The sequence below is a fragment of the Seriola lalandi genome, unplaced genomic scaffold (genome assembly GCF_002814215.2).
Source record: "Seriola lalandi dorsalis isolate HSWRI2012SDOR001 ecotype SW California unplaced genomic scaffold, Sedor1 jcf7180002054764, whole genome shotgun sequence".
Taxonomy (NCBI): domain Eukaryota; kingdom Metazoa; phylum Chordata; class Actinopteri; order Carangiformes; family Carangidae; genus Seriola; species Seriola lalandi.
In genome coordinates, this window is record NW_019525317.1 from 590,262 (window position 1) to 614,317 (window position 24,056).

The window sequence follows — 24,056 nt, forward strand, 5'->3', positions numbered from 1 at the left end:
AGATAAATCACAGTACAGATTACAACACACCAACACAGCTTTATAACAAACTCTTACCACTGAGTCCTCAATTCAATTCAAAGAGCTGGATGTTGGTGTGAGCCATCAACCTCGGGCAGGCCAACACTGTCTCTCTAATGGCCACATAATCCTTGAGAATGAATGACAGCTGAGATGGCACCTCTGTGTACTCCATATGTCCTGGATGCAGAGAGAATCCAGCAAAGAGATGTCCAGGGTGACGTGGAGATCCTGGATGAAGAGGGCCGTCTCCTCTGCCTCATGTGTCCTCCTCCAACAGTGGAGCCTCCACTCCTCCCAGGAGATCCTCTGGATCACCTTGGCAACAGTCAGGTCGAGCATCCTGTGCTTCCCCTCCAGCTGTGACCACTATGCCTCAATGTGACAACAGGTACCTCCGGGGATCCATTTCGAAGATGTGGCATCATCAATCCGGCTGCCATCCTGGGAAAGCCAACATACCAACATTAGTAACCCAGGCAGCCGTTTCAGAAGCCGCACCAGTGAGCTTCTTTGTCACCTGGAGGGAAAGAGAGAGACAAAGAGAAAGGCTTCAAATGTTAATGTTAATATGTGTGTGTGAATTTAGTCCGCACACAACAGTGGTGTGAAAGCAAAGCGTTAAATTCATTCATCAATGAACAATGCAATCAAGCTAGCTGCTAATGCTAGCGCTATTGAAAATGGGGGTAACTCTATATACTGTATATTGCCGCCATTATTGTCATTATCATTTATTGCAATTATTGTATATCATTTGTTAACATTATAATTGTTATCAATATCATCGGGTTTTTTTTTTACAAATATTATTTTTTACTATTATTGTCATTCTTATTGTTAAAAAAAAGCTAATCCTGATGATCAGTGCTAATGCAAATGCTAGCTAGCTTCTGTTTGTCCCTTTTTTTTCACCAATAAAGAAAAAAAATGCTAATGCTAACGGCGGCTAGCTCGCGCCCCAAGTGTGGCCTTGCGCCCAGCCAGCGGAGCGCAAGCGGAAGACCTGAAGCCTGAGCGCAGGAAATCTTTGCAAGCAACTATATTTCTGAGTGCAAGCACACAGCAGCAGGAACAGAGCAAATTTATGCGCAAACAGAGTCTATTTGAGTGTGAGGGCAGGGTTTTGAGAGACAATATTACAAAATCTGAACATGAAATCAATAAATCATGCCCTCAAATTTGATATACCACGCTCTTGAATAAAGATGGGGGGAAAAAACTGCATAATTTGAGCCCATACAGGTATGGGGTGTAGTCATGCCAATGACTTACCATTTCTTGCTGGTTGTGGGAGACCTCAATGTGGTTCTGGCCTGAGGTGGATTCTGGTATCCCTGTGAAAACACAATTATACTAAATAAAAACAAACTTTCCATTACAGGGAAAACCAGGTCATTTTAGGCTGCTGTTCACATTATAACATTTTTAACTAAAATTCATTACACTTACACATTATTAACTCAGTCAGGTGCAAGTTATGCAGGAAGCTCCTATCAGTTTCAAAGTAGGTAGCTGCAGAGGTCCAACTGCAGGTAGTGTAAACAGGAATCCTGGAAAGATTTTAAAAAGTTGGACCGTCATTGTCGAATCAGATTCACGTGTAAAATGATGGATTGATTTGATCTAAGTTTGATTTTAAGCAATTCACAGAGCCATATCTAAAATGACTGTATTCCATATATAATACGCAAAACATGGTAACGCATTCGCGTAGAAACAGTTTTATTTTGAAAGTTACCACAGGAAGTGTTGTTGCACCGTGTGTAACTTGACGCCGGTCTCTGCCACTCAGTCTGCAGACGGTCGTACCATAGACACCGAAGCGCTGGATTCAAGTGTTTAACCTGGGTCTCTCCGTGGCTCTGAGAGAGTCATTTCCTTGCAGGGTAAGAAAATACAAGAAATATCTACTGTGCAGGATTGTAGGTGTTCAGCCATGAGCATGTATTGTTTGTTTGGTCGTGTTTCCGAAGCGAGCACTATTGTTGATGTGGCATTTTAATTCCTTGGCTCGGTTGCTTTGCTCTGTGAATAGCAACACAAAGCTACACATGAGCCATGAACACAATAACTTGTTTCCGAGTCCTGAACACGGGAGCAACAAGTACCGACAAATAAAGTCAGGAAAAGTCTGACCTTTCAATTACAATAACACACAACGACACTGACAGTAGATCAGTGTGTAGTGTTCCTTAAAAAGCCAGTCAGTGGGAATGTTTAGCCGACATGCAAGATTAATGACAGTACGAAGCTAGCTAACGGTTAGCTAACTAGTTAACTAGCAGAGACGTAACCAGGCACTTTCCCTCCAGTAACGTTAAGCTACATGCAGCTCTCGCTTCAAGAAACGGTTAAAATTCTGGCAATTTAGTTTTGCTTTGCTTCCTGACAAACGCATGTACCAGTTAAAGTGTAACTCCAGAGTGTTAGAGAATTGTAATAATTCACTCTTTAATTTGGCATTCAAACAATATATAAAGTAGCTTCTCATTAAATCATAAATGGACTTCCTTTGTTGACCTGACCGGTGCTTCTCCATCATAACAAAAAGTTGGTATTTCGTTTTAATAAGTATCTTTTGTTGAGTTATACATATATATGCCGAACCAACAAGTGGCTCCCTTATACATGAAATATGTAAGATATGTTTGATTTGTTTAAACCTTTACAGATAAGTTACACAGCCTTGAACTCCCAGTATTTTGACTGGAGTTTGGTGTGACCCATCCTGAAGGTTCAGGTTAAGGATGTGGGTCAGGAATCGCATATTTGTTGGTCCAGTTCTCCCTGAAGCATCATTTTACTGTACCTTGGTTAGACATAGGCTTAAACAGGCCGGACAGGGAGCGTTTTTAGACTGCTTAATAGTAGGGTTCATTTTCAGGGCTGCATTTACTGCAATTTTAGTTTGTTCCTCCCCATGTTTTAGTTTTCAACCCTCTGGGCTATTTAGGGTAAATGGTGCAGACTGTCATGGTCCTGTATATGTGAGTGACACTGGAGAGCAAAGAAAGAGCATGTGAGGCAATTTAATTGCATAATTTCTTTTTGGTTAGTTTACATAATAGAGCATTTGCATCTGATCAGTTCATGCTTGAAAGTTTAACTTAAGTTGGTGTAAATTACAATTAATTGCACTGTTATTTAAATTGTTACTCATTAAAGCACTTGGCTTCATGATATCAGAGTAGATACATCTTTACCTTTGCAGGTGGAGCACGCCTACAATAGTTATAGACATAGTAAAAAAATAGTGGCTGTTTATTGGATATACATGAGTTTACTGATGTGATTTTCTTATAACCCATGGACAGTGTGAACAGATGATACTTGTTAGGGTTGCATCATGTGTTTCTTTGTTATTTTGGCATTTTGCTTGACCCTTCAACAATTAATTTGTCATGGATGAGGCAGGCTTGTTATACTCTCCAGAGATTGTGCACTTTAGCTACACAGCCAGAAAAGTTGAGGTATTCAGTAAGGTCACTGAGTTCTTGAGAGGTATCATGGGAGAAGAAGGATCTGATATTAGCTTGTGCGGTGCATTGGGAAAGGTACACCACAAGTAATTTAATGGCTCTTTAAATGCATTGAATAATAAATTATGATAATAGCTAGCAGTGTTACACCGTCTGAGGGTAAATTGAAGGAAAATATAGATTCTTCCAGAATCCAAGCAGATTATTACATTGGACATGTTACTGTATTCAAAAACTCCAGTTGCTAAAAGTATGTCGTTAATAAGATGTAACTTCAGTCCTCGTTTCCCGAGTCCTATACTCCAGCTTCTTCATCATTCTTTGTTAAAAACGATGAAATATGTTGTCAATGTCACTGTTATACTTTCCAGTTTTGCAGTAAAGGCATAATACTTCCCTCACATTAAAATGGATTTATAAGAAGCACATACAGGAAGCTTTGGTTTTAGGCTTGTAATGTTACTGCTGCATTTAATACGTATTGGCTGTCTCTGGCTGATACCGCATCTACTTTATAACATCGCTATTGGTGCCAATACCTATCAGACTGATTGGATTGGTGCATCCTTATAAATTTCCATTGCTGAACTTAATTGGAAATTGTATAAGTCGGGCTTTCAGACAGATTGGTCTATGCAGTGTGTATTTCTCAAAATCTAATTTGCGTATATGAACACCTCAGATTTTAACACTGATCACATTTCTCAGGTCTGCTACCATCTTTTTTTTTCTTTTAAAGCGTTGATAGATTTGACTGCCCTTACCTTTTTTCTGTTTGTAGAGCAGCCAACAAACACGAGGCTAAAATACTGCATGAGGTGAAAGGGACAGGTGCGTACAGGATGTTAGTTGTTGTAGTAGTCAGCAGGCAATGGAGGCAATTCTGCAATTCACTTTAAAAATTGCACTCCATCTTCTCTCTCATAACTCAATGAAAACCCCAAATTCTTTGCTTATTCTGTCAAACAAAACAACTAAGATAATAATTTTGTAATAAATTTTAAGGTCACTTCACTCTTTGTTTCCAGACAGCTGGGATGGGCAGAGGTCTGGATGGCTGACGGACAGGGTCGCGGACCAATCACGTGACAAGATGCTGGCTCGCAACCGCTTCCTCCTCCTGGTGGTGGTGGGCGGGGCAGCGTTGGCCATCATCAGTCTGAGCCTTCAGTTCTGTAAGTGCGCCGTTTGTGTTTGTACTCAACTCTCTCTCACATATCCCTTCTCTTTCTCTCGAAGTGAAAAAAAATGTGTTCACTTTTTCTTTTTGCATGTGTGTTCGTGTACATACAGTGATTTCCTCCCATTGATTTCCCATTCAAGAGACTCCATTCATACCAGAACAAAGAAAAATCCCCTATAGGCTTCCTATAAATATCCAGCACCAACAGAGGGCTTCTGGATGCTGTGAAATCCCCTGAGCGTCAGTTGCAACTCTCTCACACCTGCTGTGGAACTCCTAGGTGTATAAAATTGTGTCTTTTCCCCATCAAGTCATTGTTTAGCACCTCCTGTAGGTATTGTCTAGACAGTGTATCCCTGGCAGCCACAGTGAATGCAAGGAAACCGCCGTTCAGTAAAAAGGAGACTGTCTCTCTGGCACTGAATGTGATTTGCAAGCCTTGCAGGCGTGATTGGAAGACCACTGGCTGATGAGGCAGGCGGAGCGTGCAGTACAAATGGAAATTAGTATTTGAATGTAAAATGTGTAAGATTAAACTACTTTGTGCTGGATTCCTGAAAACCCCAATGCAGTGGAAATGTTTTTGGTGATTGCAAGCTTGTGTCTGGACAAGCATATAGGATTAGACTCGCATAAATCATGCTCATGCACACACACAGGATTACAGTGGAATTCAGTGAGATAGAGCTGGTATTTTGGACTGCATCTTTGCCAGAATTCCCTGAGCTGTCCTTCATCAACATTAAAAAAAAAAAGAAAAGAAAAGAAACTGTTCCCTCATATGTGTAAGCTTGGTATACTGAAAGCTTTCACTTCTTCTTCCTCTGTCTTCTTCTGTTGCTTTAAATGCAACGCAAGACCAGAATGCAACAAGTGAAAAAGAAGACAAGAGCAAGTGGGCTGTTGCGTTTACTTATCTAGTGTTTGCACTTTGCGACCCCGAGTACGCACTCGCCTCTCCAGCTATCACTCACTCCCTCCCTCCCTCCTCTTCACCTGGATAATAACCGTGTGCATAACCGCGTAAGAGGAGGTTGCTGTGTAAGTTATTATTAATGCCTCACTATCAAACCCACTCTTATCTCCTGCCCTGCAATCTTCTCCTTTTGTAAAACGCTCAGAGGCAACGAAAGACGCTGTGATGAGTGAAACCACCCCCTCTATAACTCTAGAAGTGTGTAGGTATTTGCATACATGCCTATCTGAGAGTCAATACCCTCTTATCTGCATCGGAAATGTACTCGATTAGGTGGTTTCTTAATTAAAGAGACTGTTTCTTGTGGGAACGCTCTCTTTTCAAAACTGCCCTCTTTTTATTTTTTGATCAGTTGTACTGTTGGAGTAAAGCTGCTGTCATCATTTATTCATCACACAAAGAGAAGGATTTGAGCCATTATCCAGGAGAAGCATGGGATAAAAGCGTATGGGATTTCTCCTCATGTTTAATAGATGGTCAGCTTCTGTTTTTGTTCCACTTTTCTGCTATTGCTCACTCTCAAATCATTTTATGTTCTTATGCTGCGCTCTATTCTGGTCTTCTGTCTCACACCCCCTTGCTTTTTAGAAAAGCCCGTGCACGTGTTTATTATTGTTTCATTGAACATTACCATGAGAGACTGGGTGATGGATGATGATCAGTGGTGGAGTAAATGCCTCCCTCTGGCTCCAGGCAGCATCAAATTAAAACAGGGACGGCTGCGAAATGTGCGATCGCAGTGCTGATTGACTCACGCGGGACTCTCAGAGGAAAGAAACGACACAGCTCCAGAGAGGACAGCTGCAGTAGTGGGAATTAAAGTGGCTGAAACACAGAGAAAGTGAACTATTTTTGTTACATTAACAGTAGTGAAGGGAAAGGTGAGGCAGAGCATGATGGGAGTTAAGTGCTGCAGGAGAGTTGGTAGATTCGTGAGAGGGGAATATCATGGGAGGATATGAGAGGAGAAAAAGAAAGGTAGGTTGCCTGCGAGGAATGAGAGGTTTAAGCACAGTGATAAAAAGAAATGAAATGAAATGCATGAGATTTGGCATGTTTGAAGGAGAAGACAGACAAAAGTTAACACGTAAGTCCCGTATATACTTTAAATGAAAAGCTATTTAAAGCTGTTTGACGGTTTGATAGAAGTGAAATGTTGTCACCTAATTTTGGTGTCAATTACACAGACCTCCAGGCACTTTGCAAATTCTTTTCTCCGCATTCCTCCCATTCCTGTTTCCTGTAATGTCTGCGCTCACTGTTGAACCAAGCTGATAAGGCGTCAGGGTTACTTTCCTCACTTTTGGTTAAATGCTTAGTTACCATGAAACAACACAGTGAGTTTCCAATAGTAATACTACATCAAAATTTTCTGATATGAAATATGGCACCGCTCAGGGCTCTGTTCTTGGTCTCTTGGTTTCTTGGCTAGAAAAAAATGATCATCCCACTTTTAAAAGTTAGCCGCTTTAAGCTAATATGTTGTGTTTTTTGTTTACTTCTACCTAAAAAAAAAATCCTACATCCTAATGTCCTAAAGTCCTAACTTGTATTGTCTCATAGTATCTCATCTCCTCACTCTAGTGTGTGTTGCTACAGCACTATGATCCTGTTTCTCTACATAAGAACTTCTCGTCCTGGATTTAAATCTGTGTTGACTGTGTGACTGTTTGGATTTGGGGCTGTTTAGTCGCTTGCAGTACAATGAAAGGATGTATTTTGATGAGACCTGATTTCACTGTTAGCCTGCCAGATCACTGCAAATGCATGACAAGTAGCATTTAGACTAGTGCTGAGAATGTGACTTTACAAATGAAACTGTGAAGGGAGGCTGTTCAGTCTGTTCAGCCCCTTCCTGCCAATATTTCTACAGTAATTCTCTTCATTGTGGATATTGCACAAAACACTATAGGCCACTATAAAAAACATTATAGGCAAACTGGGATGCAGGTTTTATTTTCTTAATGCAGCGTTAAGCAGCTGTCAGACTTATTGTTCTGATGGACACCACACTTTTTGCTTCGTGCTTATCCTATGCCAGAATGTCTGGGCTGAAGCCAATCCCAGCATACAATTGGCAAAAGTCAGGGTACTAGGCAGGTTTCCAGTCTATCATAGGAAAAACACATTGACAGACTATCACAGTATGGGTGCTTCCACACTTAACCCATTTAATATGGATCAAACAAACTGTGGTCTGTTTGGCCTGGTGTCAAAACATGTCACATGAACTGTGGTGCATCCAAAACAACTGGACCGACATCACCTCATGTGGTTTATTTGTTACGTGAAGGCGAAGCAGATCAACAACAGAATTTTGTGGTAGTAGATGAGTGATTTTAATATGACTTCAAAAGCTAAACTAATTTTAAATATATCTGCTGGTTATGGGAACTGTGAAGGGAGCCTATATATATGATTGTATAATAATCAATATAATTATTTAAGATGTTTTGCATGATTAATGCAGAGATTCTCTTACTGATTCTTTTGCCCTCATTGGTCCGTGCAGAGCTGATGATGCAGTAGGACAGTCACTAAGTGAGTTAGCTGTCAGTTTAGTTTGGTTGTCAGTATGAAGACGAAACAACATGAAAAGTAGACTCTAATGTCAGATTGAATTCTGTGAGCAGACACTACATATTACAGGATTCAGATCAACATTGGGAGCAATCAGGAGCTTATCGGTACATCCCTAGCTTTTTCTGTATTACTGAGCATTAGCGCTTAATTAAATGTGCTGAGGAGGATCTTAATCTGTGCTCGGATAAGATTTGTCTCAATGCGGATTGTTTATAAGGCCACGTAGCTTTTTCTAATTCCAGCTACAAATAGTTTTGTTTTTGATTAGTTCCCTGTGAGCAAGAGACAATTATTGTGTTTCCATTTGATTACATCTGACAAAAAGCCACTGTGTAAGAGGGTCCCTTTGTGATGGGCAGCTGCAAGCAGCCATGTCCTGTGTCAATATTTGTTACACTTCTTTGGTTGCCACAGTGCTGCCAGTACACAGCACTTGGAGTCAGGTACTGTAAGTGAGGGCACTCCCTGTTAATTTCAGGTCAAACCACATTCTGTGAGCAGCTGTACACCCCCTAATCACTGCGGTGCGATAGCCGACACAAATTTGTTTGTGTGCATTTTTGAGGCAGAACACCCTCTTTGCCTTAAGGTAAAAGAAAAACTGAATTTGTGTGTGTCTGTGCGTGTGTGCGCGCATAATGATGGGTTCACAGCAACACAGGGGTGTAAGATTTAGCAGGATGTTCTATGTTTAGGTCTGTAATTGTGAGGAAGGGAGCATATATGTTTGTGTGTATATACGTGGAGTGTTAAAGCATTGAAAGTGGAAGAGATTTGTGACGTTTATTAGTGTCAAACTGAGTTGTCCACTTCGTTGAAAGTGCTCTCAGACAGCCTCCTCCTGCCTTTGCATGATCTCATGTAGGTGGATGGAAAGTTGGAAACGCATTCAAAGTCCAAAATTCTTATTTCTCCAGCCACATTTAGTGTGTGTGTATGTGTGTGTGTGTGCGCGTGTGTGCGTGCATGCACTGCAGTATGCTCTGTGTGCCATTGCTGTGTATGCACTTGGTAATGTTGGGCGGCCAGTTACAAAAGCCCCATTGTGTAGATGACTGTGACTGAGCAGGCCTCCAAAAGTTTGGTTAGTTCAAGCAGACGTGTGTGTATGTGTGTGTGGGGGGGGTGACGGCAGTGTATTGGGCACAGAGCATAGGGGGGTGGGGGGGCAGGTTGTGTTAATGAATGTGCTCCAGTGTGTGTGACTGGACCTCAAGCTACCGAGCCGTTGTCAAAATGGTCTCTGCTGTCGTCGCGCACCTTCTCCTCTTCCTCATCAGTGGTGAGTTTCTGCAGAAATCTTCATATAGAAAATAAAAACTCTTTGAATGAAGACCTTAAAGCTTGTTTAGAAATAGAGATTTGACAACGTATTCAACTCGAAGTTACTTGCTTAACTGCTGAACTCAATTTGTTTGGTCTTTAGGTTGAAGGACTTTTCATTATGTCTGTAATCCTGATGAGTTTTTCAATAAATGACTGTTAAATATGAAGTTTTCCATCCTCAGTCACTGATGACTGTTCTTAATTGTCTTGTGACTAGTCCTGATTGAGATCATTTTGTACAGTATCTATCTACCACTCTTACAAGATAATTAGCATTGAAAAGCTGTTTAGTACCATTGCCTAAGAGCGTCGACAGCTTGTGCTTCAAGTTTGTGAGCTGTTGAGATGAAGTGATATGATAATGTCTTGCAGCTGAAGAGAGAGAAGTGAGAAGTGACTGCAGAAGATGTAGGCAGCTTAGCTCGGTGAGACGGCTGCTTTATAGTTTACCCAGAACATTTTTTCTCTCAGCAAAAATCCCTTCAAGCTTCTTTTCTGAAAAACTGGTCATGTAGCAACACAGTACATATTGTAGATTTCCTTTTTGTGGTAGTTTTATATAGATATTCATGTTAACCCGAACCCATGTTGATTGATTGTATAAGTATTGGAATCACTGTTTTTGAACTTCAACAATGACTATTTCCATAATCAGTTAATCTGTTAATTTTTTAATCAATTAAATGAAGTAGTTTGGGGCTATAAAATGCCAGAAACTGTGAAAAATGCCCATCACAGTTCCCTAAAGCACAAGGTGACATCATGGTTACTAAAATGTAAGAGAAGGACAAGAAACAAATCCTCACTCTGTCTCCAATGTGAACTGGAACCATCAAAAGTTTAGCAGCTGTGCTTGTAAAATGACAACTAATCCATTGATAAGCTAAATGTTGCAGTTCCAAATAAATAAAATTATTTTTATGATTAATAGTTTTGTTTATAAAATGTGAAAAAAAATAGTGAGTAGTAATTCAAGTTTCCATACAAAATGTAAAGCAAATGAAATGAAATTTCCTAGTCGGCTACACTGAGATAAACATTTTGTGGCGCTAATTCTGCAACGCTCCACAGGGATCTGAAATGTTTGACCGCCGCAGTTTCTCGTCTCCTCAGCAAAACAGAAGCTTCATGCACATCATGATTTATTTGCTGCTTCGTCTGCCTGAAGGGAAAACAGAGAAAAGCAGCGAAGCCTCACATTTGAGAAGCAGAAACTATTAAAATTTGGGGCATTTTTTGCTTGATAAATATCTCACACTGTAAAATTTTTATTACTAAATGTTGTCAATTAACAAATTGTTGGAGCACTGCACTGTTTTAGTAAGGTCAGAATACTTACTAAACCTTCCCTGTTATTTCATACAGTTGAGTCAGCATCATTCCTACAGGGCTTTGTGTTCTGAGAGAAACATCATCCTAGGAACAAATTTGTGGGGCAGACATAACTGGATGTTTACACAAAATGTCTGTGGACTTTCTGAGCCCAGCTCCAGTGACGAGGAAGTGGGAAACTGTATGTGTGACTGTGTGAATGCAAGGGGAAAGATGATGTGTAACACCATACACACAATACTCTCACAGTCAGAGGAGGTGATATAAGTCTGAGGGTTGTTAAAGCAATGAAACCATTAGCTCTTTGTGTTTTATGATCAGACAGGCAGCCTGGATGTCTGCTGTGTGTGTGTGTGTGTGTGTGTGTGTGTGTGTGTGTGTGTGTGTGTGTGTTTGTGAGAGAGAAAGAGAGAAAGAAACATAAGTAGAATTTGGATATCCGTCTTGCCAAAGGGGCATATGGGTTCAGCTTCTTTTTCTTCAGAGTGGGATATTTGTGAATGGGCCTTCCAGTTCCCACAACACCTCTGCTGCTATTGGACCATTTCTCCCCCGGGTCGCAGGTCACTGGTGTCCAGGCAACATACTGGTAACAGTGAGGGGTTTAAGGGTATAGAGCTGTTGACATGGAGATGAACTACAGTTTACAGCTTGGTTGACTTCATTTCAGGCACTTTGTCCCTGCCCCATCAGTTGCCTTTTTATACTTTTCTTGCTCACATTTGTGAATTATTGCCTGTAAATATTCCTCAAATCTTTACACTGAGTGTGGTTTTAGATCATTTACATCATCTTACATATTTTACTATACTTTTCAGTCTTTGTAGCCTTGCTCACAGTTTGGCTCTATAAGGACGGCAATGTTGGTCTGTCGGCCGTTCACCACTTTAAATTGAAATATTACAACAGCGATTGGATTGATTGACATTCATTGTCTCCACATGATGAATCCTACTAATTTTGATAAAACTATTGTATGGATTGCCATTTAATTTGGTACAGATATTCATTGTCTCCAGAAGATAAAGCCAAATGACAATGGAAACGTGCACGCCGTTGTTAATGTAGGTGATGCACACTGTACACGACAATGATTGTGTACATTCAGGCACAAGATGCCCTCCTGTCTGTGCAGGAGTTGCCGTTCCTCTCGGACACTGTAGTAGGCACTGGGCAAATCTACTTGCCTCCTCCTTCTTCTTATCTTTTTAATTGTTATCTGATTGTGGGTGTATTTTGAGAGGAGGCGGAAGAGAAAGTTATTGGTTCGGCACTACCACAGCCCAACAGCTGTTTACTTTTTCACTTTTCATCTTCTTCATACCTTTCTCTCTTCTTTTTCTACAGTGAACCTGATCCCCACCACTCCCATAGTGGAGGAGCGACCCTTCCAGGCTATAGATGGAGGCCTTGGGGTGGCTGTGGGGAAGAGCAGAAAGAGAGTGTTCCCGGTGCCTCACACCCAGGAGCCCAATCCTATATCTGAGGCCTATGGCTATTGCAACACACCCAACCGCACCGAACAGGCCTGGGAGGGTGAGACCTGCACACTGACACTTAAAATCTGTCTAATCTAACTAAAGACTGCCTTTAGATAGATGTCTGGGTTTCATCTCTGATTTGTACTTCTGAAAGACTTAAATCTGAACTGATCTGAGACCAGCCAATGAACTTACTTAGTTAATTATTTCCACATTGGCAGCAGCAAGTGTCACAGCATCACTGTTTCAGAGCATTAAAAACAAATTAGACCAGTTCTCCCTCTGCTGGAAACAGCTGGTTTGATGGACAGTGTATAAATACTTAATATAGTAATAATGTCAGATTTAGTGTGTCAGGACTCAGGGGATGTGTTAATTGTGCGAAAGTCATTTCCACTAGATTACATCATCCATAATGCTGCAGTGCGCTCTCTCTACAGCAAAGCAGCATGGAGCCTTGTGTGTGTTTTTTATCTCCTTCACTGAAAAGTCAGCACAGCCCAAAGCAACCGTACAAATATCCTTCACCGCCCAAGACAAGTTGTATAAGCCACTGCTAATAGAACTTAATTTTGTTTATCTCTGGATGGCAGCTCTGTCTCCAAGGAAGAACAATCAATCACTTCTTTCAGATTTAAATTAGAAGTTATTGGAAATCAATCAGGAACTAGTTTTTTTTCTTTAGCTGGATTTATTTTCCATGTGAAATTATATTAGTATTTGCTTTTATAAAATGTGATTACCCACACTCGCCTTCTTTTAGTTGATCTCCTGAGTTGAGCACTTTCCAATTTTAATTATGTTTAAATATAGTGAAGGCAGCGGAAAGAAATTGTAAACACAGCCCTGATATTATCACATTTTTATAGCCAACTTGTTGGCAAACATTTGTTTATTTGCACATTAAGCAGATACAGAGACACATTAGTATTCTCTTGGAGTCATGTTTCTGTCCACCTGATGAACATTAACCTGCCTTCATCTGCCTCTTTGGCTCTACACCAACCAAAATATGTGGCTCTTTATTGGCTAGATCCTCCAGTGTGTTCACCAGCTAGTTGGTAACTTTGTCTGAGTGCCAACTATTTGTCTGAGCAGGCAGTGTACACAGGGCGTGTCAGAGCTTTATTATTGAAAATATTTGCCTGCTGTGTCTCAAAATGACACTGATCAGAGCGATGAGAACAAAAACAGTGAAGTTGTTGTTTCTAAAACCAAAAACAGTCAGCTGAAAGATATTAAACAACTCCGCAGAGATCAGGGGAACTGCAGGGTTGGGTGATAATTTGGTGTCACTGCAAGCTACAACTTTCACATAGTCATTTCAGCCATTGCTGATATAATAATGTAGATGCAGTTTTAATTTCCATAACTTAATATGCATGGAACAGTGATTTTTGGCTTTTTGTTTATAAGGTATTTACATTTCTAAAGGTTTTCATTTCATCCTTTGTCATCTTTCTCATAAAAGTCTACATTTGTTCCATTTTAACCCACATATAGTTGTTAAATAATCTAACCGCAGTCTTGATATTTGGGGTTAGTATACTAATATTAAAAAAATCTGAAAAATGTAATGTTGTGATATCATGTAACTGGGTCATGCATAAAAAGATGCTTCAGATAAGCTGAGAACTGAAATTAGATCTGTTTGGTTTGACTTTAATAGTCGATGGACGACCACAAAGGATTTATGGCTTTATGAAAGAAGGAAAAAGGTCTTTTCTTCAATGTAGAGTCCTCATGTCTAAGAGGATTCTGCCGTGTGCTACATATGAAATGTTATTAATCAACATTTGTTAGTCTTATCCCTCAGATTGTAATTTCTTCAGACCATACAGAACTCTCATACAGTCTACATTTTGTATCAGACAGCTCTTACATGTTCTTTTAATTGACATCTGTAATATGGGCTTTCATATGGAAGCTAATGAAAGTCTCCTCTGACAGGTCACAGTCCTGCCGACTACAAGCTGCTCTCTGTCCAGGTGATGATTCGCCATGGAGACCGTTACCCTCTCTACTCCATCCCCAAAACCAAACGACCTGCCATCGACTGCAGTCTGTCCATCAGCAGGTACACACACATTTCCACCGAAAAGATGATAAAACGTGCTAAATGTAGCATTTTAAGCATCAGTATCTCACAGATAAATTAGCTGTAGTTCCCTGGTATAAGAGGTGTTTTTACCTGTAGCCTTCGTCCATTTGTGCTCTTTTCTGAAGAGGGTGAACATGTTGAAAGGATCTTTTGAGCCTTAATCAGGATGTTTTGAGAATGATGTGGACCTTATTGAAGAGGCAGAGGTATAACAGAATGAAAGTGAAAAAGAAATTGCCATGTCAAGTAAATTAAATTTAAATGGTACGATAGCAAAGACTCCTCAGCAATTTGATAACACTTAATGCGGCATCAAGAAACACACTGCACATATAGAAAACACAAGGAAATACAGAAACACTTAATGAATATCATGAATACCTCACTATAATGTAGTCCAGCACAATCACCTGTAATAAAAAAACTACCATTGTGAAGTTTATAGTGTTACATTTTTATGTGGTGATATGTCAGAAACTAGTTTGTACAATAAAATTTCATTTCATTTAATAGTTTATTTCAGTGTCAAATGATCAAAGGCCACTGTTAGCTTTGAAGCTAATTTTAACCTGAAGTTTATGTAGCCTTAAAAATCAAATTGAAATTACATTTGTTACAAAATACATACCAAAAAATAGAAACGGGATATATAAGGAATACATGCATACACATTAACAGAAAGGCAAACAATAAGCAAGACAATAGAGCAACTGACAAGAAACAATATCTCGGTTCGCAAGAACATAATGACCACAGATGAACCATTGACCATTGACTTAAAGGATTTGCTGCTAATGTCTTGGCGGCAGATAACACGGACGGTCCTCAGAGGTCATGTAGAGTGCATGCCCTGGTGGGTCACTATATGAAAATGACAAGTGCAAAGATTAGATGCGACAAGTGCAATCAATAATTAAATTGCCTAACAGTGGAGGTGGGACTGCAAAGTAACAATGTAAAGTCTAGCTTGATAACAGTACAGTTGAGCTATTCAGCGGAGCCACTGCCTGAGGACAGAAACTGTTCCTGTGTCTGCTGCCGGAGGTTTTTATGGCTCTCAGATCTATAAAGTTTGATGACTTTCTCGGGTGAACGAATGATGCGCTGCAGCCTCTTAACGTCATGTTTGCTGCACTGTACCGCACCGTGATGGATGATATGAGGACGGACTCGACGATGGCGGCATAGAACTGCGTCGACACAGCCTGTGGCAGTGCAGTTGCATTATATTGCAGGTTGTTGATGGTGTTCTGCTTCACTTAACTAAAACTACAAAGACGGCAATCAAAGAGAAAAGATCGATGGCTTAACAAAAAGCATTCTTACACTTTTTCATTTTCTACAGCCACAAGATAAAAGCTTTATTCCCACAGTTTTAATTCCACCAGGTCAGAGTAAAAGGCTCAAAATGCCTCTGGGATTTAAGCAGACTCCCAGCCACCTCTGTCTAATGCCTAACAAGGAGACATGCTGGAAAGTCAAAGAGAGTTGGATACCAATTACTGTGGTATTTCTGTGCTACTCGTGAGGCTTACGAAAACTGTAATTATTATTATTTTTTTTACATCTGAAAAATCTCAGGATCTGTATAGACTTTCAAATCTCAAATACCCCAGCAGATACTGTTTTTTTCAATACTCTATTTGTTAAATTGAAATTCCTTAACTTACCTCTCAACTCACTTAGAATGTTAAGTAAGTACATTTACAATATATATAATACATAAGAAAACAAGTAAAGAAATAAAATAGGTTTGGCTTAGATTTTCTTTTTTTTTTTTTTTCCCCTCTTCTTCTCATCCTTTCTCTCTCCCCCTTCCCTTTTCCCTTCTTCCTTCCCTTCCTTTTTTCCTTTTCTTTCCCTCTTCTCCGTTTTCCTCGCCTTTTCTCATCAGATACACTTTCACAGTCCCTTGGTTTCACTGTGTTATTGCATGTGTCAGCGATAGCGGGTGCATTTGTTTTGCTACATCTGTTCTGCAGTGCTTTGGTGCAAATGGATACACACACACACACACACACACACACACACACAAACATAAACACATTTACATGTGCATGTGGTCTGTTGAAGCAAAGGTGATGATTTGAGCTCCATCCTCACTGAGCAGCTCTGGCAAAGCAGCACCGCTCCTGCTGCAGAACGACGCGACAGAAATGTGGGTGGAAAAAAACACATGCTCAAATTACTATAGTTGTCTTCTTTTACTCATTCTCTCTATCTGTGCCTCTTCTCTCAGTCTTTCCTGTTAGCACTCTGTCTCTTCTCACATTGGCTCTGCTGCTCTTTCAGAGTGCTAGATGAGAGTTCCTGATAGGAAGTTATTAAAAACCAGATTGCCTCTCTGCTTCAGCTTCAGAGGTGTGAAATCAGCACATTAACACTGTTTCTGTGTGTTTGTATTAACTTAAATTAATATGCATGTGGTGGATACATGTGCTGTGATAACATCTGACAACATTTAAATCCAGAAAATGTAGTGTGGTCAGATGGTTTTGATGTGTGCACCCACATCCTCTTGGATGAATTACTGAGACCATGTGGTCAGTAAATCCCCCCCTTCTGTGTACCTGAGTTCAGATTTAGACAATAGCTTATTTTTGCGTGAGGCTTTCACTGCAGCCACATCAGCTTTGCACATCTGGAGCGAACAGGCATACTGTAATGTAATCTTAAGAGCTGGCACAGTGTTGTATTTCAGATTGATATGGTGCAGTTGATCTGCAATGTACATTTGATTATTACATATTTTCTATACCCTTGATCTTTGAACTCGCACTGAAAGTAGGTCATCCTGCACACAAGCCTCTTATGATGGGAGGTTGAGATGTTTGAATTTCAGGTTTTTCCATTTGTGTGTGTGTGTGTGTACTGAGACACTCAAAGTACAAAAAAAAAAGCACAGATGAGCACTTGAGCAAGCATTACCTCTTTATCCTCAGGAGGGAATTCTGTGGTCAACCGTTGTAGCTTCTGGTTGTGATGCTCGGCTCAATAAAGAATATTGTGTGTGTGAGGCAGCGTCATGCTGCAAACACTATTTCTCTGTCTCATTAGTAAAAGAGAAACTAGATTAGATCCAGAACAAGTTGGTTGTTAATGTGGTGCCTGTTATACTTCCAATATACTCACCTCACAGTTTTGAATTGCCATCACAGTATGAAACCAATTGCATCAAAAGCCAGATGTAACACACAACAACGTTCATAATGGTCATTGTGTCATTATAAGAGTGCCAGACCTTAATCCTGTCACTACAGCAGTGACAGACAGAGCAGTCAGCATCCTGATTTATGGTGTGGAAACAGAAAGCAGAGAGGACGTGAGTACATGTACATCTAGACAATATCAGGACTAATAGTCTACATCCATGCTTGCAGCATTGTGAGGCTGTACTGAGGCACACACGTGCTTTGAGTTAAATGCTAACATGCTGATGTTTACCATGTTCACCGTTGTAAGCGTTTTTCCACGGACTGGGGTGAATTCGCTTTATCTGTATCCCGCCAAACCAAGCTATGATGACATGTGTTTCCACTACAGACCCACAGGGGATAGCTGCTCCACACTGATGTGGTTCTGCTCAGTAGCAGGGCCCACTCATGCCGGTCTCCTCTCTGTCTGTACAGCTATGCATGTACAGCGATGCCGGTGATGAGAGAGGGTTTCGTTTTTAAAAGTCTGTCTGTGTTCAGTGCTCAGTACTTTTAGTACTTTCTCTCTGAATTAATGTAATTTGAAATTTTCTGTTAGCACAATAGAAAAACCCAGTTTAGCGTGTTAGCATGCTAACATTTGCTTCCCAGTTTTTCTCAGTTATTAGACAAATTGAAATTTTGGCCATATTATTGAACTAGATGATGTACTGGTAACTGGAGTTTTTACAGTTCATCCTGTGGGGAACATGAATGTGTCACAGACCATTCAGTAGTTTTTGAACCATTTCACTCAAAACCACAAATGTGAACGTCACGGTGACGATAGAGGAGAGAAGTCATCCACTGGGCACCATGAATGTCTTCATTATAATGTACGTAAGAGTTTGTGTCAATCCATTATTGCATATTGTATTTTTAAAAAATAACCTATTTTAAATATTTACATTATTTGGCAACATATTTAGTAACATTTTGTACATATAACAATGTTGACATGTCTATCTGGTGCATCATTTTTCTGCATGGTTACAATACACAACAGCCAGTGATCACATTTTACAGGACCAGGAGCACTTCATTATGAATGCACTGCTGCTCCTTCATATTTGTTAAGATGTTAGCCATCCCACACACGCTGCCAAAGAACACGAAGAAGTCCAACATTTGCAATGTAGCCACTGATAAGCCGTGAATACACAGGTTTACTGCACATGCCGACCTGACTGACAACCACCACCTCTTCAGCTGGAAAAGGGGGGAGCGAGCAGTGAAGTCTGGTGGAACCTGGTGTGACCTGAGACTCGAATGAAAACACCACAGTGTGGTTGCCGTTTTATGGGATATAAGAATTCAACATGTTTTATTCATGAAACGAAAGGAAGTTCTTGTTTTGGAAGGATAAAAAAACAAAAATCCATTATTCTACTGTGCACAGTTCAGCATTAAAAGGAAAGCTTAGGCTCTTCATGTTCAAACATTGTTAAATGTTTGCAATATTTTGTCCAGTGCAGTCCAGCTCTAAACATTTCCCATGTCTTCATCTATGTCCAGATCCTTTGCCCTCTGTAATGCCCATCTTTTATGATGTCATGTCCATCATCCTTCCTCCCCACATTTCTCTTCCTGTTCGGGCTGAGCCGTCTTGTGTTTGTTTTTTTCTTTAAGACAGAGTTTCAATGAGGTCAAACACAAGAAAACAGATCAACACTTTGTTGGTGGAGAGTCTGAAAGCTTTGAAGTGTTGATGTTGCTGAGACACCATAGAGAAGCAGCTGGGTTCAGCACACTGCGAAGTGTGTGTGGATTATTTGCAGTTTGAATGTGCTTGTCTTGCAGGCAGATGGAACATTAAAAGCCTATTTCGTATTTCTGTGTCCTAGTAATAACGTAGGTACTTCTGTTTTTTTATTTAGACCAGGGTGTAATTACAGGGATCTCAACCAGCATATGCCCTGGGCTGGATCCTTACAGAGAGCTCAGTCGTCTGTGTGTGTGCGTGCGTGCTTGTGTGTTTGTTTGTGTGTATGTATGTGTATGTGTGTGTCTGTGTGTGTGCTGGCACCAGCTCTCCCGACCCACTGTCTCCGTCTGCGGTTAACTGAGCTCTCTTCAGCAGGGCACATCTCCTCTCTCTTTCCTCTTCTTCCACCAGTTCAGTCTTTGACATGGTTTTTATCTTCCTTCAATGACCATCCCATTTATTTTAATTTCTGTCCAGCTTTCTCCCCCGCACCGTCTCATCTCCTTCTGTGTTATTTCACTCCCCTCATTTTTCCTTCATCTTTTTCTCCATCTCTCCATCCCTTCCTCACTCATTAATCTCTGTCCCTGTCCCATCCAGTGATAATAATCCCTGCTTAATGTAATTGGGCTCTGTAATCTCTGGTTAGTAACAATCAGCCCAATAGACAGCCTGGCCGGCTCTTTGTCCACACTGGTGTCCCCATCCGCTGACATCCAGTCTCCCAGTGTAGCCAATTAAATCTAGATTGTCCCAAACTCCCGTCAGCAAGCTGATCTGCTGATGACGGAGCAGAATGGAGCTCTGGTGGGCACAATAATTCACCACTCGCGTACGTTCGTGTGCCTTGTGGTGCATATATTATTACGCAAGTGAATGTCAGTGTGATCATGCAGAGAGAAGCTAGTGGATAGATGATGACAACAGACGTTGATGCAATGTGACAACAAAAGGAAACAATGGTCTTAAAAATAGAAAATCTGGATCAGTATTTTCAGAAGGGATCTAAAATCAGAGTAGAGCTTTGAAGCTTTTATTTTGACAAAAAAAAAGGATGTAGTAAAAACATTCATTATGTAGCTGCTGGCTGTAGATGGCAGGTGATGTTTACTGTGTTCAATCAGCAACAACAATCACAGGCGTAAGGGGAACAACAGAGGTTCGTTTTTTTTTTTAATGCTGTGTTCCTGAACCAGTCCATGATCACTATGGAAACAGTGTGTGTGAGAGTGTGTGTTTGTGCACACACGCCTTTTAATCTGAGCGAGCTGAGCTGCAGCTCCCGCAGATTTGTTATATTAAACTGTAATCTTCAATCATCTCTAATCTATCAGATCCCCAACTGCTCCTCTTGCTGCCCTCAACCCTGCGTGTCAGTGTGTGTGTGCGCCTGTGTGTGTGTGTGTGTGTGTGTCCGTGCTCGCATATGTGTTTATATGAGTGTTTGTCCCGAGGCAACGAATTCTTTCATCTTTTTATATCTCCATCTCCCATATTCCCACCCACACATATTGAGCAGTGTTGTGGCTCAGCAGTGTTAGAGAGACACCTGGGGGTGGATGTCGGGAGTGCACTTCACGTGTCCTTACATACAGAACATAAGGTGTATTCACAATAAATCTGCTGAAAATGTGTTTGGGATGTTTGTATAATCACTTACATCGGTTGAGGAAGGGAATTCTTAAGGGCCATGATAAACAAGAGGAACAATTACAGTGGCCAGTAACTTACTCAGTGTATATATGCACCTGCCCTTTACATGTGTAGTCTAAAAAATACACAATAAATTGTTAAATATGCCAGGACCCACTTGATGTCCTCAAATTGCTCGTTTTGTCCAACCAGCGCTCCAGAGCCCAGACATCCAGTTACCAATTATACATACAAAAGCAGCAAACCGTCATGTTCGACAAGCTGAAGTCAGAATATGTGTTAGTTTTCCTTGATAATACATTTTGAATCGTCTAACTCACAAATCTACTCCTTGTTCAGCACTGATTTTTTTTATGAGAAAGGATTTGTGAGATATAGGTGAAAGTTCAGTCTTTTAAAGCAGGAACATTCTGTGGTTTTTATTTGCGCTTCATTCTCTTCAGCGTATTGCTCAATAGATCATTTGTTTATTGACAAAAGGTCAGAAACACAGGCTTCAAATCCGCAGGAACTGTGAGACAGTTGCTGCTCCTGTTTCTCGAAGGCCAACAGTTGTAGCTGTGGTTTGAACAGGAAGCTGTAAAGCGTTAGTGTGTGGAGCTGTGTGACTGTATCTTCTGCGTCTTCAAATATTGGAAATGGTTTTAAAAGATAGTGTGTGCATCTGTGTGGTGCGTATAACTTATTTAAGTGGCGCCATCTGTGTCACCATCGGGATTGATCTTCTTATTCCAGCAAACCGGAGAAAAACAAAGCTGTGTGGTTATCTGACACACACCCTTGAATCAAGTCTGTCTCTTACCTTCTGTCATCCCTCACCACCCTCAGGAGGCCTTCCCACCCTCTGCTGAACTCCTTCATCAATCACATGGGCCAGGGAGGGCGTGGCCACTGGGAGTCGCCACTGGTCTCTGTTCCCCGTTTGCCCAGCCACAGTGTCTGTGAGATGGGAGAACTCACACAGACAGGTAGGCGAGGAAGACATTTTTCTTCTGATATCATCAACCAAAGCTCGACTCGCAGACCAACATCACGTGTTCATTAGTACCTGTGTGCAGTCCGCTTCAGTGGTTGATTTAGAGTCTTGTTTTTTGTTGATTTCTTTGCAGCCAAGCTAGTATTAACTTTGCATATCTTTCCACTTGTGTCTATCCTTTTCCAGGTGTGGTGCAGCACCTACGCAACGGGCAGCTCCTCCACCAGGCCTACAAGCGTCACAATCTCCTCCCCGCTGATTGGTCGCCCCGCCAGTTGTGGGTGGAGACCACAGGTAAGAGCCGGACTCTCCAGAGCGGACTGGCCTTCCTCTATGGGTTCCACCCGGACTTCGATTGGAGGAAGCTGACCGTACGTCATCAGTGGAGCACGTTGTTCTGCGGCTCGGCCTGCGACTGCCCCGCCAGGAACAGATACCTGGAAGAGGAGCAGAAGAGGCAGTATCGGCTCCGGGTGGCCGACACCGAGCTGGAGAGGACTTATGCCGACATGGCACGGACTTTGGGTCTGCTCACCCGCCAGCTCCGAGCTGCGAACCCTATAGACTCCCTGTTGTGCCACCTGTGCCACGGCTTGTCTTTCCCGTGCGTTCCCATGGGAGACAGTGGCGCCGGTGGATGTCTGACAATGGCGCAGTTTGCCGTGATTCGTCGGCAGCAGCTAGATGACGAGGTGGATCGGAGAAGAGTGGGGCTTTACCGTAAATACGCCATCCTGGCTATGTACCCCTACCTCAATCGAACCGCTGCCAAGATGGAGCGCGTTGCTAAGAGCAGCGAGGCTGGCCGACAGCCTCGAGCTGGCAGCGAGGAGGTCTTCACCCTCTCTTCAGCTCACGACGTCACCATGGCCCCATTGCTGAGTGCCCTGGGACTGGAGGAGGCCAGGTTCCCACGTTTTGCTGCGAGGGTGGTGTTTGAACTGTGGAAGAGTCCCCCGGCGACTCAAGGGCAGCTGAAGAAGAGAGCTGGCAAAGTTGATAAGTCGAAAACGAAAGACGGGGAACTGTTCATCAGGGTGCTGTACAACGGCGAGGACGTGACATTTCATACCACCTTCTGTCGCTCCCATGACCGCCATGCCGGCCAGCCCCTCTGCCCTCTGAAGAACTTCCTGTCTTTTGTCAGGAAAGACATGTTCAGTGTTGTCAATGCCACTTCCTACCAGGGGGCCTGCTACAGACGCCCCGGTTGACAGACGGGCAGATGGAGACGTGGGTGAATGAAGAAGGACGCAGAGTGGGCAGATGGTTGTACTTGTTTTTGTTTTGTTTTTTTAGTTTTACACTTTTAAAGATGGTGCACTTTTATGCTGCTCATAGTGTCTTAAATTTTTTTTTTACATGTAATCTTTAACATCCATCAGCACAAAGTGAGTTGCAAACACACACGACACACCGCATATCCTGGTTGGACGTCTTCAGTTTCTAACCTTTCTACGAAATTCTCTTTGGAATATTTGTATGTTTTCACAAGCGAATCTGTAAGAGATAAACGGTTGAAGGGGAGTTGTACGGCACTTAGCCACTTTATTCCTACGTTCCATAAAACCATGGAATTGTAAAATCCCAGTATTCCCAAACGCCTGCAAGAATAACAGGGAATATCAAAGCTGGAAATACTATGCTGGATTTAACAGTCTTGGGAAATATTTTGTGTATAATAATCTTTTCAATGAAAAAACATTCTGGGCTAATTTGGGCCGCATTACTCAGTATGACTAACTCATTTGTCATTTCTTCGAGTTTTAATGTTTATTCATTGCAGTAGCTGCCTCTTTAATAGAAACTCATTGAAATGGATTTGTTTTTCTCTACTTTATTAAAATTGACTGCAGTACTTTGAAAGTGGCAAGTGACACATGTATTTTTCTTTAAATTAATATACAACTACAAGAGCTCTGTGTTTGTATTAATTGTTGATATAACTGGTCACATTCCACATACTAAATTTAAATGTAATGTTCATTTTGAATAGACATTTATACTGTAAAGCACATAGTAAAGGTTTTGGTGTAAAACGTG

At 41.3% G+C, this 24,056-nt stretch overlaps 1 protein-coding gene across 3 annotated transcripts; it reads left to right on the forward strand.

The window, feature by feature from the left end:
- The first annotated feature begins 1,820 nt into the window (after positions 1 to 1,820).
- pxylp1 (2-phosphoxylose phosphatase 1) lies at positions 1,821 to 24,056 on the forward strand. 3 transcript variants are annotated; one of them, XM_087178973.1, is made up of 7 exons: positions 1,831 to 1,910; positions 4,285 to 4,334; positions 4,532 to 4,678; positions 12,251 to 12,439; positions 14,335 to 14,461; positions 21,866 to 22,005; positions 22,200 to 24,056. In XM_087178973.1, exons 3-7 carry the CDS (start codon positions 4,597 to 4,599, stop codon positions 23,225 to 23,227), a joined length of 1,566 nt encoding a protein of 521 aa, XP_087035099.1. In that variant the 5' UTR covers positions 1,831 to 1,910; positions 4,285 to 4,334; positions 4,532 to 4,596; the 3' UTR covers positions 23,228 to 24,056. The 3 variants fall into 3 exon arrangements, with proteins under 3 accessions (XP_023280791.1, XP_087035099.1, XP_023280793.2); XM_023425023.2 differs by lacking the exon at positions 4,285 to 4,334 and having other exon boundaries at positions 1,821 to 1,910; XM_023425025.2 differs by lacking the exons at positions 1,831 to 1,910; positions 4,285 to 4,334; positions 4,532 to 4,678 and adding an exon at positions 9,410 to 9,527.

Bases quoted from the DNA above. Each gene is read 5' to 3' on its own strand.
- pxylp1 (XM_023425025.2), top strand. From the start codon at position 9,431: ATGTGCTCCAGTGTGTGTGACTGGACCTCAAGCTACCGAGCCGTTGTC. The intron at 14,462-21,865 runs GTACACACACAT...CACCACCCTCAG, and splicing joins TGCAGTCTGTCCATCAGCAG to GAGGCCTTCCCACCCTCTGC. The intron at 22,006-22,199 runs GTAGGCGAGGAA...ATCCTTTTCCAG, and splicing joins GGGAGAACTCACACAGACAG to GTGTGGTGCAGCACCTACGC.